The sequence below is a fragment of the Cavia porcellus genome, unplaced genomic scaffold, assembly GCF_034190915.1.
Source record: "Cavia porcellus strain 051 isolate PalLab524CR breed Dunkin Hartley unplaced genomic scaffold, mCavPor4.1 scaffold_4, whole genome shotgun sequence".
Lineage (NCBI taxonomy): Eukaryota > Metazoa > Chordata > Mammalia > Rodentia > Caviidae > Cavia > Cavia porcellus.
Window position 1 is genome coordinate 47,698,470 of NW_026947487.1, and position 18,375 is coordinate 47,716,844.

Below are 18,375 nucleotides of genomic sequence, written 5' to 3' on the forward strand. Positions count from 1 at the left end.
GAAATGTATCCCCACTGTTCTTCCCTGAGATTCTTTGAAAGATGAGGTGAAGAGATGAATATACTCTATAAATCTGATTAGATTTAATGTAGTAAATTTGGTTTTTGTTCGGCAGAGCTTGGAATTCAAACAAGGCTTTGTGCATCTGAGGCTGAGTACTCTTCCACTGAGTAACACTCCAGTTCCTACTTCTTCTTTTAAAGATGACACTGCTGCACAAAATTTGAGTCCTTTCTCAGACAAATAAGACAAAAGCACTGCTGTAACAAAATTCAAATGTTTTAATTTTTTTTTCAAAACTTAACTATACTAATAAAAATAAATTATATTTAGACCACCTTCAATATTTGTACACCATATTCATACAACTATAACAGTGCTGTCAAAGACATTTGTAAAGTATATTAATTTCACAATTAAAAATGTGTTTCAAAAATAGGATAACATTAAAGAACATTAGTCTGAAATATATCTCAATGCTGAGAGGTATATTGTTATTTATCAAATTAACTGTATTGGTATTCAAAATAACATGGCTTTAACCCAATTATTTCTTGTCCATTTCAGTGATCTCCTGAATCCAAAACAAAATCTGTGTGTTTATTTCTTTGAAAACATCATTTGTTGACCGTCCTTTCACTGCCATGGAATGGTTTGCCTTCTCGATCCAGTAGATCTTAGTGGGAGCTTGCATTTTCTGTGCCACCTTCTCCAGCAAGTTCTGAGGGAGGGAAGCAAAGACAGTATTGGACATTCTGTCTTGATAAAACAATCTTCTCCTCACCCAGCCCATACCAACATCTATTCACCAATACTCATTCCTGCTGTACAGTAACTTTCTAGGCAATGGATGTGTAAGGAAAGGTCCACCCGCTTCGCTCAGATACAATGGGAGGGGGGGACAAACCAAGCATTTGATATTGACAAAAAATAAGAGACTCTCAAACATTAAAAATAGAAAAACAAAAAACCCACCTTTTTTCAAATGAGTTCTATGCTCTAGAAAACAGCTGCTTTGTAATACCGGATAATACTCAATAAAGGACAGACAGTGCCCAGCCTGTTCTGTCTCAAGAGTCTATTTTATAACCATCAGTCAGAATGGGGACATGATTAGAAATGACAACATTCAGATACAAATCCTTCATTTCCAAAAGTAAGAGTCAATCCATTTACCAAGTCTTTCCAGGGATAAGCATTTTGTTCGTTTTGCTTGCATTTTTAGGTTCTTCAAAGAACAGCCTAACAAGAGGACACTTAGCACTGGATTAGCACTGTCTGGCATTACACAAGTTAGACAATTATAATGGACAAGCTGTTTTTTTAAAAAGAGAGAAACAGATTCAATACCTTCAAATTATAGTAGACAAATAGAATGAAATTATGACAGGCATGTTACCCCTTTCTTAAAGGACTAAAGGTTGTAGGTAATAATTTTTCCCCATCATACTTGATTGCACTTTTTTTCTCATTCATATAAACATTGATTTGTAATTCACCTTTTCACACATTTCATCTGCAGAGCCTGATACAAACAGTACAGGATCTTTTAGACGGAAGAGGTCTTCGTCTCTGAGTTTATGCTGCTGCTTTGGATGGTGCAGTGGATAGGAAATACAAATGAGGCCCCGGACAAAGTCATCGGCTTCATCGGGCTCCACGTGACACATGACAGAGGCCGCCGCTCTGGAGCCCATTGAACGACCTAAAAGCAATTAAGATGAGACTTGGTTTGAAATACAAACATGTACATGAAGCAGTCGTGATAATGCGGCAAAAGCAGATTTTACTTACTGTTTAATGTTTTTGTTAACTGCAAAAATTATGTAACTTCAAAAGACAATAATTAACAAGTCTATGATACCTGTAATGGAAACCTACAGCTTTATGATCCACCTGAAGTCCGTTTTAAAACAGCAATTTTTTTGAAGAATACTTAAGAGCGAGGACACTGGTTGTGAAGGAATCATTTACAAGACAGTGTTTCAAAGATACAAATAAAAGGAGACATCTTCAGGTTATAATACACAAAGTTTAAATTTGCTTTAAATATGTCAAGTGCTTTAATATCAAGGTGGTCACTTACCAAAATAATACAGTAATTCTTATATTAACTCCCTGATATCAATTTTAATATTAAAATGGGTCATTAACAACAATTCACAAGTTTCATAATTTACCTCCAAGGAAAACACCTGCAAGTTTGTATTCTCCTGAGGTCTTCAGGTAATTCTAGATAAAAATAACCAAAAGATTATGAACTCTTCTCCTATGTAATATTCCCCTGAACAGCAAAGACATTATTTCTTATCATTCTGACATTTACGAAAAACTACACAAAGAACCACAAAATCTTAAGATTCTTCTTGAAAAATTCTTCTTACCTCTTCTGGTCGTCTTTTCACTATTAAATCACATGTTGGGTAATACAAACGTGTGAGAAAAAAAGAATTTCTTTCATAAAAATATTCAAATAATAAAGTAATTTTACACAAATTATTTTTAAAAGGCCAGAAGAGGCTTCTAATTAGTATCAAAATTGATACTAACAAATAATGTAAAGCTCTGGAAAACTTAGCAAGCTTAAAGTAATTTAGATCAAAAATTTCAGATCTGTGCTTTAGCAATGTTTCTAAACAATATCTATGTAGAAAACACTGTCCTATTTGCACATGCACAAGGTGGCAAATATTCCAAGTGTCAGAGCTATATTCTAAAATTATACAGTTCCAGGGAGAAAATCAGTCCTGGGCAGTATCATGGAGGAACGTTTATGATGTAAGCATTTATCTCCATGGACACCAACTGATGGCAAGAGAGAGAGAAATCTGACACTCAAAGGTGTCGGGTACTGTTGGAAACCTGTAAAGCTCTCAGAAGACTCTTCAGCAAAACCAATGACTGCTAACAAAATTTGCCTTAAGTTTATTAAGAATTTAAAACCAAGTCTTAAAAGTAACTCGAAATTTGCTTACCAAAACTGCTTTATATGCCTTAATTCTATGTACAATATTAAGGCCTTTGCAGGTAAACCTCAGGCAAAAAAACCCATGAGATGCAAGATGTGCTGCTAGTGACATCAAGTGTGGGAGATTCATGTCTCCTGATGCTCCATGTGTAAGAATTATCCCATAGGTTAAGTTCTTGTTAGGTACCAAGCAAACAGCATCCAGTAATTTATTTCCAAAAGGTATTTTTAACTTAACCTAAAATTCAAGAGAATGAAGAGATTAAAATTACCCCTTTGGCTATTCAGACAGCTGAACAGCTATACATATTTGTTTAGTGAAAGTCACAACTCAAGTCATGGTTTCCAAATAAAATTAATACATTTAACAAATAGATCTTATTGTATGTTACGTACCACAAGCGCTTTATATGTGTTATCTCATTTCAGTCTTTTTCGTAATCTATGAGGCCGGCAGTACTATTATACCCATTTTACAGACAAGGCACAGTGAGTGAAGTAACTTGCCCAAGGTTACACAGTAACTAAAGCTACGTACTAGGACTCAAAACCAGGCAGCCTGCTCCAGAGCCCAGCCCCTTAATGACTAATGAACTGCCTCTCCAGGGCAGGGTGAAAATAAGAACAGGACCCTGAAGCTGTAGGATTACCAAGTAAGTAAGTAAATAAATGAAAACTGACAACACAGAACATATGAAAACATTACCTCTGTATGACTCATTTTCACTGCTGAGTAATAAACTGCAAGGGCATTACATCTGAGACGCAAAGGCCATCTCCCTGCAAAGATTCTGTCGTGAAAGGTGAGCTATTAGACACAAGTATGACACAAGAACCAACACATTCAGTGGCTGAAGTACACCTGCTCAGAGCCACTCCTCTAAAAACCCGTGTCCTTACATGTATTTCATTTTGTCACATATTACTTACCTGGCTCTATGATTAGAGACAAGTGTAGGGCCAGCAGGTGTAAGATAAATGTCATTTATTTCAAAGTAGGGTGCTACCTTAGCAAAAAAATACTGACTTTAAAAATATACACAGGTAAGCACCTTCATTCTCAACTATCTTCAACCTCATTTTTGCACGTCTGTTAACTCATTATCACACTCAGCACCCTGCTTTCCTGAAAGAGAAGAGAGCTTGCTTTGTCCTTGGCCTTGAGGTGCCTGCTCCCAGGCAGAGGACCCATCACACCCCACAGACTCTAGCTCTGGCCATAACGGGCTTTAACTGACGGAATACAGGTGAAGACCCGGTGTGCCGCTTCTCAGCTGAGTCACAGCAGGTTCTCAGAAGCCTTCTTGCGCTTTCACTCTGAGACATGCTTTGGGCAGCTTTGCATTTTCAGCCTGCGTACCCAATTAACACGTGGTGCAGACAGGAAGGGCAAAGTCTGGATCCAGTCTGGCCCACCTAGGATCTAACCCACAGCTGACCTGCAGCATTGTGAACATGAATGAAAGCCACTGAAGTTTTGGAATTGTTATACAACATTCCTTTGTAGTTTGAGAGAACTTTCATTTTTCAGATAGTCAACATGAGAATCTCCATAAGTGACCCATTTGCTTCAGTTGACATTCATTTAATAGGTGAAAATAATACAGCTGAAAGTTCAAAAGATATCTAAGACAGTGAAAAATGTCTTTCCCAGTCTACTTTTGCCTTATACCCAGATTTCCTGGCTGAAGGCAACCAGCATTACCCACTTCCTGGTTATCTTTCCAGGCTGTACTGTAGTTTCCTATAGGAAATTGCACAGGGCACAAACTTTAAAAGGAAAAAAGGCAAGCATTCTTTCTCCTCTCCAGCCATGGAGTTCTTCTCCACTCTTAGAAGCAATCAGTGTAATCAATGTGTTACCTCTCTTATTGTGTTACTTATTTGTTCACTCCAGAATTCTCTTATTTGAGCCTGGGATGTATTAATCTGGCTCAAAACCTCTGAAAGTTAAATGGAAGGAGATTAAGGTACCCCTATGAATATGCCTTGGGTCCCCCAGTTCAAAAATCCTCGACTTTGTCAAGATAAACAGCCTCCATTTAAACCTCCTAACTACTCCAAAGGCACTCAAGAGGGTGAAATGGGAACAGGAGCTAGATATTTAGCTTCTTTAAAAGATTTCACCTACTTCCTTTAAGTCTTCCAACCGCAGCACCACCTGCTTCACTCCCAGCTCCACAGGTGTAGGGTGCTGATCGTTCCTATGCATTTTCAAGATTCTCTGATTTATACAGTTATTCATAGCATTCCCTACTGCTGGTATACGATTCTGTTAAGGTTTGTTACGACATTTGTTTCCTAGAGCCCATTATTTGATAATTTCCCTATGTGGGTTTATGCCTTTTCAAAAAAAAAAATCCTATGTTTGCAATTTCTTTGTGAGATTTCAGGAGGAAGCAAAATTAGAGCGCATTCCCTATCACTATCTTAACTAGTGTCCATTCTGTAACACAGGATTGGTGTTTTGTTGTGAAAATGCTCCTCTCCTCCAGACTTCCTGAGGAACAGCTTGTTCAGCACAACCGGCAGACGCGGCCTTGACTGCTTCATAAACACTGTCATTGTCCCTATCGCAAGCTCAAGGCAACCTGCTCTTGGGTTTTAATCTCTGCCTCTGGGTTTTGATAACAGAGGTTCTGATCTGGCTCAGTCTTGATGTCTTTCACTGTCGATGCAGGAAACCACATCGAATTTCTACAGCTGCTGCCAGCATGCACTGCCCGTGTAGGACCCGACCTCAACACCGCGCGCGCACACACGCCGCCGCCAAGAGCACTCAGCAGCTGATGCTCCGCGCCATCCCTCACGTGCAGGATCCTTGGCTACGTCTTGTGCTAAGGAATCAAAAGGCCATAAAAACCCGACTTTTGATTGAAAGGCGCTCGTGTGCTCCCTGTTATGGCGACAGCTGTCACAGGGCTAACGTGAATGTTGCTAAGACTTCCAGTCTTCCCGGGGGTCCGCTCAGCGCCACCCACCCGATGATACCAAGCAGGAACAGAAGGCAACGTTCGGACGCGGATGTGCAACAGCATGGGGGTCCGAGGCATTCGGCGATCACTTCTGCTGAAAAGCGCGCGCGTGTGGAGGGGAGGACCCCGCAGCCGGGGGCGCGGGCAAGGTGCCCGGGCTGGCCCTGCCACGCTGCGTGCCCTCCTTCGGCGGACCCCCGACCCCGGCCTCCGAGCCCCTCCTCACGGAAGCCACACCCCTAGTGGCAGCGCCCACCGTCACCGCCACAGCCATGGCCACCGCCACACTCACCGGAAGGCAACGCCGGCGCCAAACCGCGCGCTCTCTGCAGAGAACAAACTAGCACGCTCGAAGCTACCGCGTCGCCTCCCCCGCCCCGTCTGCGCGGCCCATAACTACGCATGCGCGCCCTGGCCACGCCCACGCACGCCGCGGGGCACGCCGGGAGCGGGAGTCCCCAGCGCGCCTTGCCGGATCCGCTTCCCGCCCGGACCTGACGTCATCAGAGAGGGCGGCAGCGGAGGCGAGTGAGGCGTCAGCTGCGGTGTGCACGAGTTGTTTGCGGGTTCCCTGGTCGACCCAGTCACTCCAGTCTAAATTCCTGAGGTCCAAAGACGGGGTTCAGCGGGGACCAGGCTCATTTCACACCGCGCAGGCACAGGATCCTTGCAGAATCCCGTCTTCTGATCGCAGGCCCGGGTGGACCGGGCTCTCTGCCGTGTGCACCGGGCTCTCTGCCGGGTGCTGGAAATAGCCATCCACGTCCGTCTCGCAGGCTCCCGATAGTTCAAGGCCGACCTGAGCCACTCAGTGATCCCTGTCTCGGGACAGAAACAGCGACCTGCGTGGCGTCCACCGCTGTCCCCTCCTCGTCCCTGGGTCGTCAGCGCAGCTGCCAGGTGGACATTGCGGCAGTGCGACTGCTTCACCCCGGGCCTCCGCGGGCTTCGCGTCCCGCCCAGCATCCTGGCGGAAAGGATCGGCATCCGGATTTCCACTAACCTGTGCCTTTCCCTGACTGCTGCGGCGCCAGGGAGCCTGGTCTTTCCGCCACTGGGAGTATAGCCCTGGCTTTCCTGCTCTGCCGAGATCTCAGTGAGCAGCCGTCGTTTCCGGTCCTTCACTCACTGTTATCTTTTAATTTATTTACGTATTTCAGAGAGTCCTTCTCTGATGAGCCTTTCACATTTCCTGTCCTTCTGTCCAGGTTACTTAACATACTGTGATACGAGTTATCTCAGTATGTTTCCTACTGAATTGTCTCACTACGTTTCCTGTGAAAACGTGTGTGCACGCGTGCATGTCACCGTGAATCTCCTGTGTATGGCACAATGGCAGTGTCTCAGTTCTTCCTTGCTGGGACAAAAGACTCAACAACTACAGCTTAAGGAAGGAGAGGTTTACTTTGGCTCATTGTGTAGGGGTTTTAGTACATAGCTGCTTGAAAGGCAGGCATGACACAGATGAAATAGCTCAGGGCATGGATAGCAGGCAGGAGAAAGAGGGAGGAAGGGAGAGACAGATCTCGGGAATGAGGAGTGAGGAAGAGCTTCTAGGCCGCCAGTGATCCATTTCCTCTAGGCTCCACCTAACAGTGACTTATTTTAGCCTCATTATAACTACCCAACAGTATTTCAGTGAAGTTCCAGTCAGTGCAATTAAAATGGAAGTAAGTCATTAAAAATATGGTAGGGGTAGGGATTTAGTTCAGCGGCATAAGCACCTGCCTTGTAAGCAGGCAGTCGTGAGTTGGATCCCTGGTACCGATAAAAAGGAAAAAGACAAAAAAGTATGGTAAAGATGATACACAGTCGTTATTTTTTAAATGATTGTTTTTGAGAAAAGTTAAAATTTACGTGTTTCGATAAAATGGTTTAGTAAGTGCTTTGCACAGAACATAAAAAAACTATGGTTGTCTTAGGCAAATAAACAGCTAGAACATAATTTTAAAATACTCTAACAAAATAGCAACGAACATAGAAAATATTTAAGAATAAATATACTCAAGATTTTATGTAAAAAACATAAAATTTTCCTTGCAAATCCAAAAGAAGACCTGAACTGATAGACATATGTAGCATTTTCTTGGCTCCAGGACTACATAAAATGATGAACATAGAACATTTTTGTCAGCTATTCAAATTAATGAAATTTCACTTGGAAATTTTTATACTCCTTAACAAAGTGGTTTCAAACTACAATTAGAAGAATAAGCAAGATTAAGAGAACAGTCGATCAGTAAAGAGTACTGAGATATCAAGATACTAAAATTTTATAGAATATTTTAAGAAAATTTGAAATTTAAAAAATTTCATTGTAAGAAAACCTAATCTAATATGAAAGATTAACAGATCTTAAATAGAAAAATACTAAGTTCTGTACTGAGCTAGACATTGGAAACAGGACCAAAAAGATTAGGAGACAACATTTACAAGGAACAACCAAAGATTGATATTGATAATAGAGTTGAAACATCAATAAGAAATTTCAAAGGTTGAAAATTTGATAAAATTACTGAAAATCAAAGAAAATACTAGATGTTCAACATTATCATCAGAAAAGTATTTTTTAAATTTTAAATTGAAAAAAAGTTATCCAGTTGTTGATCCTCTAGGAAAATGGGACTTAATACTCTATATTAAGGAGAACATAGTTTATGTAAACTTCTTGTTTTTCTTTATCTATAGAAATTTAAATTACCCAGGGGGAGGGAAACACCTGCCATTAGTAGCAGTAATTGGTGATTGATAGCCTCTCTTAGATTTGGAATCCAGACACTGAAAAATAACAATTTGCAGTAGAAAAAAGGTCGAAGCAGATTGCTGGGAACCAGAAAGGAACTGACGGAAAAAAAGCTACAATTGAGAAGATGGTCCACACTGCAGAGCAAGCAAAGCAATTTAGTCTCTCCCTGGCCCTTAGGGCTCACAGGGAAGGGAACCAGGCTCCCCAAAAGCAGGAAAAATGCCTGTGACCTTTGTGCACTGCACAATAGTGTGGGATTTTGCTCTATGGGACTCCTTCCCCAAGGCAGGGAACAGCTGGAGAGGGTTTCAAGCTCCATGCCCACTGTATTGCCAGAGAGAGCTGGGTGCCATTTGGGGGAAGGGGCTGATTATTTAAATCAGATTCAGAACACTTGAAAAAACACATTTCACATCAGAGTTCCCAGTGTTGTCATTGCACAGTGACTGAGTTGGAGCTAGTCATGGGAGACCTCTGTGGACAGGGAGTAGGCTACAAAGAGATCTCCAGGAAGGACATGGATCATCCTCCTTGCCTTGAGAAGCTAGGCCTGGCCCAGTAATGCTCAGAAACAGCTGGACTTGAAAGTACCGAGAGCATTAAGTACTTGCACCCTTTCCCTGCTGCTTACATCTAGCACAGATCTGAGGTCTGATTGCCTTTCCTGTCCAGCAGCAAGAGCAAAGACACATCTCCACATGGACTTTGCTACAGCTAATGTAAACAGAGGGCCTCTAAAATAGTGCATGTAGGAATCTCACAGGCTAAAAAACTAGGCAGAGCAGAGAGACTCACTGGACTCCAAAGCTGCAGATTCCAGAAGGAAACCACCCATTCAAACATTCAGAGAACATTTTTTCCCTCTTTTTTGGACTCAATTTTCTTTTTTTTTTTTTTTCCCTTGTTTTTCTCTTTTTCCTTTTAATGTGTGTGTGTGTGTGTGTGTGTGTGTGTGTGTGTGTGTGTGTTGTTTTTGAGAAAATGTCTTGCTATGCAGTTCAGGCAGACCTTGAACTCATTTATGTAGCCCAGGCTGGACTCAAATTCACCAGGATCCTCCTGTCTCAGGTTCTCAAGTGCTGGGATTACAGGTACCACCATGCCTGGCTCTTTTAATCTTTTTCTGGTTTTTATTTTTTATATTTTATTCTCCACATTATCCTTTATCTTCTATTTTTAGGTGCTTTTGTTCTGTTACCTTCATCTAATTCTATAAATATTCTTCTACTCCATGTCGGGATCCTTTGTCTTACTTTTATGTCTTCCTCCCCCTACCATTGTTCAATTTTTCAAATTTTCTTTTTGTATCCTCCCATTCCCAATACCTTATATGTTTAAGAATGTAACCATTAAGCCAGGCAGGATTCAAGGGGGAATCTCTGAAAAGCTGTTTTTCCGGTCTTCTGCACTAGAAACTTGGGTAAGGATGTGTAGATTGTTAAGTCTCACTGCTGTCATGCAAAGTTTGCAAACACTAATTTATGAAGTTATAATAGGGTTCCGTACTGAGTCTAGTACCTGGGAGGGAGGAGGGAAGGGAGTGTGCCATTGTTCAGCAGCCAAGTGCTGCTGCGCTCTGCCCCCTCCTGTGGATGGTGGCATCCTGTGTTGCCACTGCCTCTCCCCTAACCCTGGTCAGGTGCATTTGGCTTTGAAGATGACAGGGCTTGCTGGCCCACCCTATAAGGTCTTATTGGGAAACTCCCAGCGAGATTCTAGGCCAGGTCACTTGGGATTTGAAAACATGGTTGCAACGGGCCTCAAGGCTGTAATGCAGCTGAATTTCAAAGGCCAAATTTTGCATAGGTGATGTCACCAGCTCTTTCCCAGCTGGCATCACCGAAGGCAGGGAAACCTCAGGGCTGCAGCTGTAGTCTTCAAGGCTTCCCTGTGCCTCGTAAGATGCCTAGGTATTTGATGCAAGCAAAACATAGGTGATTCAGTGTGTCTCTGTTACCACAGCACCAGGACCCGCCCTGGCTGCGACCCAGTCTCTGAGGTGCAAAAGCCCTGCTCTTGTGCATGAATCTGGAACACCTGGTGCCAGGATTAAACAACTGTACCTGGTCACCTTTATCACATGAAATTTTCATTAAAATAATTTTAAATAGTTACTGTTGAATTCTATTGTTAGTGAAGGTATAGTTATCACATTTGGCATATATATATATGTACTTGCTCTATGTGAATATTTGGGGTTTGTACTATAATTTTTTATTTCTTCTCTAAGATGACACATGGTACAATATTGGTTCTTAGAATATGTCAATATCCAGCTTTTCTTGGGTAATATTACTGTTGCCGATTTACTTGATATTCCCAGGACACACAGTTGTTGCTATTGATAGGTTTGCTCTGTATGGCAGTGCTAACTTGCCTTTGTGACATTAACAATCCTGGGGTCCAATCCCAAAGAACAGCGTGATGGGCCGATTACACTGCATCTCCCACTTCTGTGTTGACAGAGATGACTGGATCTTGGACACAGGTAAAGGCTGTATAGTGAGCCATGCCTAGAATATCACTGAAGAGCAGACTGACTAAAGAGATCTCCATACTAGCAAGAAAGTCTTTCCATGATAAGCAACTACATACTCAAGCACAAAACTGAAGATGAGAAGACAAAAAACAAAATCCATCTCAAAACTCCTAACTTGTGCAAAGCTGATCCATGGTGAGGGGGAGGAGATCAAAAGCAATGCAGCTGAAGTATTTGAAAGACTTAAAAGAGATTTAAAAATATCAGTGAGGTGCTCGGGGGCTCACAGAAAATATAGCCAATTAGATAATGAAGATAAAGCAATCAGAAAGCTTAAGTTTCCAGACAAAACTAAGAAATTAAAAAAAACTTTACCTGTAGGAAGGGGGAGGGAGAGGACAATGGAATAAAAAATTAAAACCTGTTTACCAAAGTAATAGAAAAGTGTGTAAATATTGGGAAACAAATATAAATAAGATATATAGCACCCCATATAACCATTATTGGTGGTTACATATATGGAGGATGTATATGTATATACATATATGGGGAAATGTAAGCTAGTACAACCGTTATGAAAATCAGTATGGAGAGTCCTCAAACTACAAGAATTTCCATTCAATTCAGTATTCTGCTCCTAGGTGTCTTCCCAGAAGAGTTAAAGGTATCATATTACAGGGATGTATGCATACTCATATTTATAGCAGCAGTTCACAATATTTAAGTCTTGGAAACAGCCTATGTGGTCATCAGACGAATGGATATACATATGTGTGTATATATATGTATATATATAGGAGTACTCTACCGTTGGAGAATAACATATTTGAGTCATTTGTAGCCAAACAGATGCACCTTGAGGCTAATGTTAAATGAAATAAATCATACACACAAGCTTAAATATTACATTGTTTCTCCTATCTAAGAAACCCATATTATAAATAAAAAGAAAAATAAATAATAGGAAAAAATTTAAATTACCCATAATTGTTGGCTCAGTAAATTCATTAGAAATTTTTGCAATCAATGGGTGAAAAGTAGAAATGCAATGGAGACAAAAACCTTTTATGGTCTGGAATGATGATAGACTTCTGCATTATACATTTTTATACATTCAAGAAAAAGTATAGAGACCTCCATATTAATGATGGCTCTACTGAAGTTTCTTTTAAAATTATGAACAGGAATTACCTTTGTTATTAAAAGGAAGTTATTCTAACTTGTGAAATAATTATATCTCTGTGGGAAGTTACAGAATTGTATTCAAGAACCCCCTCATACCCTGCACTCAGGTTCCTCCAAGGGCAGCAATCTTGAGTGACCACAGTAGAATATATGAATAGGATGTTAGTACAGGGCACAGTGCTCACTCAGTATCACTAGACACGCCCTCGACTCTGTAGTTTTAGTTCTCTTGTTTCTATTTATGTAATCACCACCACAACCCAATACAAGAATAATCCACCACCAAAAGTACCCCTCAAGCTACTCTTAACAGCCCTACGGCTCATATCCCCTACCCATAAGATTTGTTTTTTTCAGGAAATAAAACAACGTAGTGATGTACTGTTGAGTGAGACATCAAGTTATAGAACATTTTTTTTGGAGAGGGGAAATATTAATATGTTTCTATGAGCATGGGAATCTTCCAGTTCCATCTCTCATGGTCTAGTTCAAATGGCAAATTGAGTTCCCTAATCCAAACCGTGACAGAGGAGAGGTGCAAGGTCGTCATCCACAGATCACAGTCCAAGTTCCACAGCCTGAGCCCTTCTCAAATTCCTCACTGGAATCTCACCTCTCCCTGTTTAGAATTCAGAGACCTACAAGACAAGCAGGATCGCCTAGGAATCCCATTCTGTCAACTCCTATTTTCTACCTATTTTTACTACAAAAGTCCATATTCTTCAGAATTCCTGCCAGGCTAACGTGTCTGCCTCTTGAGGCCCAGGGAACACACAAGACACTGGTGGCAGTGCGACAGTGATGGATTGAAGCATCCTCTCCGTCAGGATGAAGGGAAGAGAGAGCTGAGTAATGAGGACGCATGCCCTAGAAATTTCGAGACTCGTTATATTTTGGTAAAAATTCCTAAGACTTAATCTATCTGTCTTTTGCCTTTTGTCACTCATCTAGTAGGAGTGACCTCTGGAGGCAGTGTGCATATTAGAGACCCTGTTGTGTTTCTTTAAAACGTACCTCTACAATTATCCTCACTCTGTTCATGGATATAGGAAACCTTTCCCCAGCACCTGTGATTCTGTGTCCTGGACTGAGTTTCCGCAGAGCCGGAGGCCTACTGATAGGTATTCTGGGATTGTTCTATTTCCCACCCCCACATCAATACAACCCATATCCACATGGCCTTACATGCTATGGCTTTATGAAAAGTCTTGTTACCTGGTGGTGGTGGAGGTGCAGTCTTTACAATCCCTTCTTTCTCCAGTAATTTTTCTGAGACTTTGAAGAACCTGAAAATTGTTTAGAAAATCTTCAGCAAGTTTTACAAAAACAGGGATAGAACATATTTTGATTAGGATGCACTAACTCTTTATACTCTAGATGCTATACCCAGTAGGAGGTTTGATGTCTTTAATGCTGACTTTGATCATCTATGGACATGTAATACTTTTCAATTAATCAGGTTAAGTTTTCAAAATTTTCAGTGTAAATGTCCCTTTCTGTTAGACTTGATTCCTTCAATGAGTAATGCACGGTTTTCAAAGCTATTAAATGTTACGCATTTTTATTTCATTCACCATCACTAGTTGGTATATTGAAACACAGTGATATTTTTATATGTTGGTTTGGTATTAAGCAAATGGTAATTTTTTGTTGATTCCAACAATTGCCCTATATATTTGTTTGGATTTTTTGTGTAATAAGGCATATCAGCTGCTTCTAATGACAATTTCATTTATTTTTAAATTCTTATACTATTTGTTCCTTGATCTGCCATCCTAGCTTAGATCATCGTCATGTACTGTGTTGCGTGTATGTGATGGAGGGAATCCGTATACTGTTCCACTTTAAAAGGAAATGGTTTTAGATTATGTCCTGGGTTAAGGAGCGGCTCCCAAAAGATCTGCCTGGGTCCTGACCTGACATCTGGGATACATAAGCTTGTTTAGAAAGCATCTTTGCTAATATAATTTAAATTCTTGATATCATCCTCCATGTAGAATGGGCTTCAAATACAGTGAGAGGCCCTGTGTCCAGTGACAAGTGTCCTGCTAAGAGAAACAAAGAAACACAGAGAGCAAGACCTAGGCAGGGACTAGTCTATAGAGCTGGGAATTCCAGGAGCCGCCAGCAGCCAGCCAAAGCTGCAAAGAAGGCACAGGAATGGATTCTGTCTTAAAGCTTCCGAGGGAACCAGCACTGCCAGGGCCTTCGGTTCCGGCTTCTGGCTCCAGACCTGTCAGGGACCAAGAGGCTGCTGTCGGAAGTCACCAAGTGTTGAGGAAGCGCTAAGAAACTCGTACAGCAGACACAACAGACTCTGGCTTGCTGACCTTGGGCTGAAGTAGGATTTCTTTTTTTTAACGTATTTTTGATAATTTAATTTTGAAATTGTAGACCCACAGCAACTATAAGATTTCATTATTTCCAGAGATCTGTGTGCCCTCCACTCAGTCTCCCTCAATAGGAACATCTTTCAAACTATCCTACCTCAGCCACCCAAAATACAGGGTCACTGGAGTTCCTTTTTGTAGCTATCCCTGCTTCTGTCCTGGCCCACCCCTTCTTAAGGTCTGACAACCACTCATCTCCTCCCCATTTGTGTAAGTTTATCATTTCAAGGTCATATAGGACAGGTATGATGGCACATACCTGTAATCCCAGCACTCAAGAGGCTGAGGCAGGAAGATCACTGCACACATGAGGCCAAGCAGGGCTATGATGTGAGTTCAAGGCCAGCCTGAACTGCAAAAAAATACCAAAAAACAAAAAACAGTCATAAATGGAGTCATACATTGTGTAGCCCTTGGCCTTTTTTTCCTACTTGGTGTTAATTCTCTAGAGATTCACTCAAGATGTTATATGTATCATTTTTCTTTTTGACACTGGATACTATTCCATAGTGTGAATGAACCAATCTTTTACCCAGGAAAGAACACCTCACATTTCCAATTTGGAGCTGTTGCAGGTACACCTGCGGTAAGTGTTTGTGTAGTGCTTTGTATGAACACAGGTCTTCATTTCTGTGGGACAAATGCCAAATGCAAATTGCTGCATTTTGAGTTGTAGTTTTTAAAATTTAATCATTCTGATATTTTATAATATCTCACCATGCCTTTTTCTCTTCCCTAATAGTTGATATTGTTAAAATACTGTACCTTTCTGCCATTCAACACCTACCCATACTTTTTTATGAGATGTATGATCATACTGGCTGGGGAAGAATTTCTTAAACCACATTCAAGAAGTGTTAGCCATAAAGATCGATACATTCAAGTCATGATCTTTTGAGCCTTAAAAGATACTGTGATGCCAAAAAATATGTCATAAAATAAGAGATATGTAGCAAATACAACCAATAAAGGACCACGTCCAAAATGCACTTCTAGAATCCACCAGGAAGTCAATTAACTTAGTGTGAAAATGGGCAAAGAAAAATTGTACAAGAAAAACACAAATGGCCCCAAAGGCTCCTACGCATGTGCAAAGATGCTCAGTCTCACTAGGAATTAGAGAAATGACAAGATACCATTTTGTGGTCTATATATGGGTTTTTTGTTATACTCTCTTAGCAGAGTTCTCGATAAAACTGGATTTTATAAGGAAGTGTACAGATAGGCTTAGGACAAGGTTCAGGAGCCTGAGAAATTTGCCAAGTGAACAGTCTTTGTCCATTGTTACATCAATGCTTCCTTATATTTGCTTTTTTTTTTTTTTTTTGATACCAAGGACCAAACTCGACTTTGTCCTTGCCAGGCGGTCACTTACACCACTGAGCTAAATCCCCAGCCACTTATATTTATTTATTTTTATTTGGCCAAATTTTTACTCATTGAACCACCAGGTGAAATCAAGCATAGACAAAACTTTCTTATTCAGTTACACTTAAACAAGACAAACAGTCACACCAGATTCATCAGGATGCAGCCGTGATGTGTGTAAGACATCTTTCTACAGATATAAGTCAACACAGTGGGGGTCAGAATAAACCCACCACCCAGGGTATTGGGCTGGAGGGGAACAGGGCAGCATACTGTAACTTAACCCTTCACCTGAAGAACTGACTTTTAAAACTAAGTATTTCTAGCCCACTGTAATGGCACACAAGAAGAACCCTAGCACTTTGGAAGGCTGAGGCAGGAGGATCCCAAATCTAAGCCCAGAGCAAGACCTTGTTTCAGAACGGATGGGGCAGGAATGCATCTCAACATGAAGGTCTTGGGTTCACTCCCAGTTCACACACAAGAACCAGGTCTTTGCAGCAGTTCCAGGTATGGATCCCAGGACCTCAAGCATGATAGGCAAGCACCCTACCCCACACGGGATATGTGCAGTTTTAACAAGCAAAGCCCCACATTCCCAGAAAATGGCAACAACGCTTCATCACAGCTTTGTGTCCCCCTTGAGTTGGGTTCCCCACCCAGACATCCAACAGTGCTGTACCCAGACACCACCTCCCTGCAGCACACAAGGTCCCTGAAGGCTCCTCCTTCAGACTCCAGTGCTGCCCACATCCCAGTGTTGTCACAAAAGCCACAATGAGAAACAGTACCACCCTTAAAATAGCAAAACCTTGCAGGAAGGAAAGGAGTGTCCATCTTCCTGGGTCTTCAAGCTGCAGGTTCCTGGCATAATTCAGGAAAAGATCCAGGGCTTGGGAGTGTTGCAGTACTCGTGGCTGTCCCTGACTGCTTCCAGCATGGCCTCCAAGTCACTGGCGGGGAAAACCTGCAGAAAGGGCAGGCAGGGCTGCAGCAACTCCTCCCCGCAGCTGGGGAACGGGCTGTTCCAGGATTGGGGGCACCAGCTCTGCGTGTTCCAGGAATGGTTGCCCCAGGACTGGCTGCTCCAGGCTGAGTTGTTCCAGGTCTGGTTGCCCCACATGGGAAGTTTCCCAGATGTGTTCACCAGGCAGCTCTGGGCATAGTTGGAGCAGACACCTGGGTACTCTGCTGGGGCTGGAACCTTCTCAGGTGCACCACCACCGTTCTGCAGCCAGGTGCTTTTCTGCCATCTCTTGCATCTCATTCTCTGATTCTGGAACCAGATCTTAACCTGCTTGCAGCTGAGGTTCAGGAGGCTGGAGAGCTCCTGTATGTGCTACAGGCTGAGGTACTGCTGCCTCTGGAAACGGTCTCTGAGCACACACAGCTGCATCTTCAAGAGGATGGTATAGGGCTTCAGCTTCTTACCTAGGACCTTCCCCTCCTTCTTCCTGCCCAAGGCCTCCAGGGAGCTAGGTAGGGTGGCACAGGGGCTGGTGGAGGAGTCGGGGGCCTCCTGGATGAGCAGGTCCCCAGAGGAAGGGACGGGAGAGGTAGACTCAGCCAGGGACTCCTCAGCCTCAGGCAGCTGCAGGGCACCGCAGGTCTCTGCAGGCCTGGGAACCTCAGGCACCAGCGAGGGGTACCTGGAACCGCGGCTTCTGAGCAAGGCAGGCTTGGGGGGCAGTCTGGGGCCACACTCACGGTGTCCACGAGGGAAACAAACTGAGTTTGAAAGCAGTTGGGAGAGACTAAGGCTCTCCTTAAGACTTAGGCCTAAGTGGGAGAGCTTAGAATAAGAGGAAGATTTCCACACAGGTCATATATTTACTTTAAAACTAGGTATCTTTTATAATCTTGTCTGTAGACAATTTAAAGAAATTTATAAAAGATTAACTGGAAGATGAATGGGAAGGAGACAATTTGGTAAACATTTTGCAAAGGATTACATAAGGTTTGGTGATGGAAATTTTAGTTCCTTTTAAATTCTTTAACCCCATTTCAAAATGATTTCCATTCATTCATTCACCCATATAAAACCTGTTAGGCTTTTAGTTGTAGCCACACTGTTATGCCTTGGAACACAGAGAAAAGGATGGCAGTCAAGTTGCCTCTGATATGATGAGGAAGAGAGACAGCTCACAAATAGTGACTGTGTGGAAGATACCGGTGAACATAAGGCAGCAGGAATGGAGAGGGAGAAACTCGGAGATGATATCTGAGACCTCCAGTGGGCACTGAAGGATGCGTCTAAGCTGGAT

At 42.1% G+C, this 18,375-nt stretch overlaps 1 protein-coding gene and 1 pseudogene across 3 annotated transcripts; both read right to left on the reverse strand.

Moving 5' to 3' along the window:
- Positions 1-258: 258 nt before the first annotated feature.
- Positions 259-6,354, reverse strand: Tex30 (testis expressed 30). 3 transcript variants are annotated; one of them, XM_003477586.5, is made up of 6 exons: positions 6,236-6,354; positions 3,675-3,759; positions 2,976-3,206; positions 2,181-2,232; positions 1,500-1,705; positions 259-721 (listed from the first exon to the last, which is right to left on the reverse strand). In XM_003477586.5, the coding sequence occupies exons 2-6, from the start codon at positions 3,687-3,689 to the stop codon at positions 548-550; spliced, it is 678 nt and encodes a 225-aa protein (XP_003477634.1). In that variant the 5' UTR covers positions 3,690-3,759; positions 6,236-6,354; the 3' UTR covers positions 259-547. The 3 variants fall into 3 exon arrangements, with proteins under 3 accessions (XP_003477634.1, XP_063103076.1, XP_063103075.1); XM_063247006.1 differs by lacking the exon at positions 6,236-6,354 and adding an exon at positions 5,950-6,026; XM_063247005.1 differs by lacking the exon at positions 6,236-6,354 and adding an exon at positions 3,899-5,091.
- Positions 6,355-16,686: 10,332 nt separating this feature from the next.
- On the reverse strand, positions 16,687-18,291 carry LOC100734473 (putative homeobox protein NANOG2; annotated as a pseudogene).
- Positions 18,292-18,375: the final 84 nt, after the last annotated feature.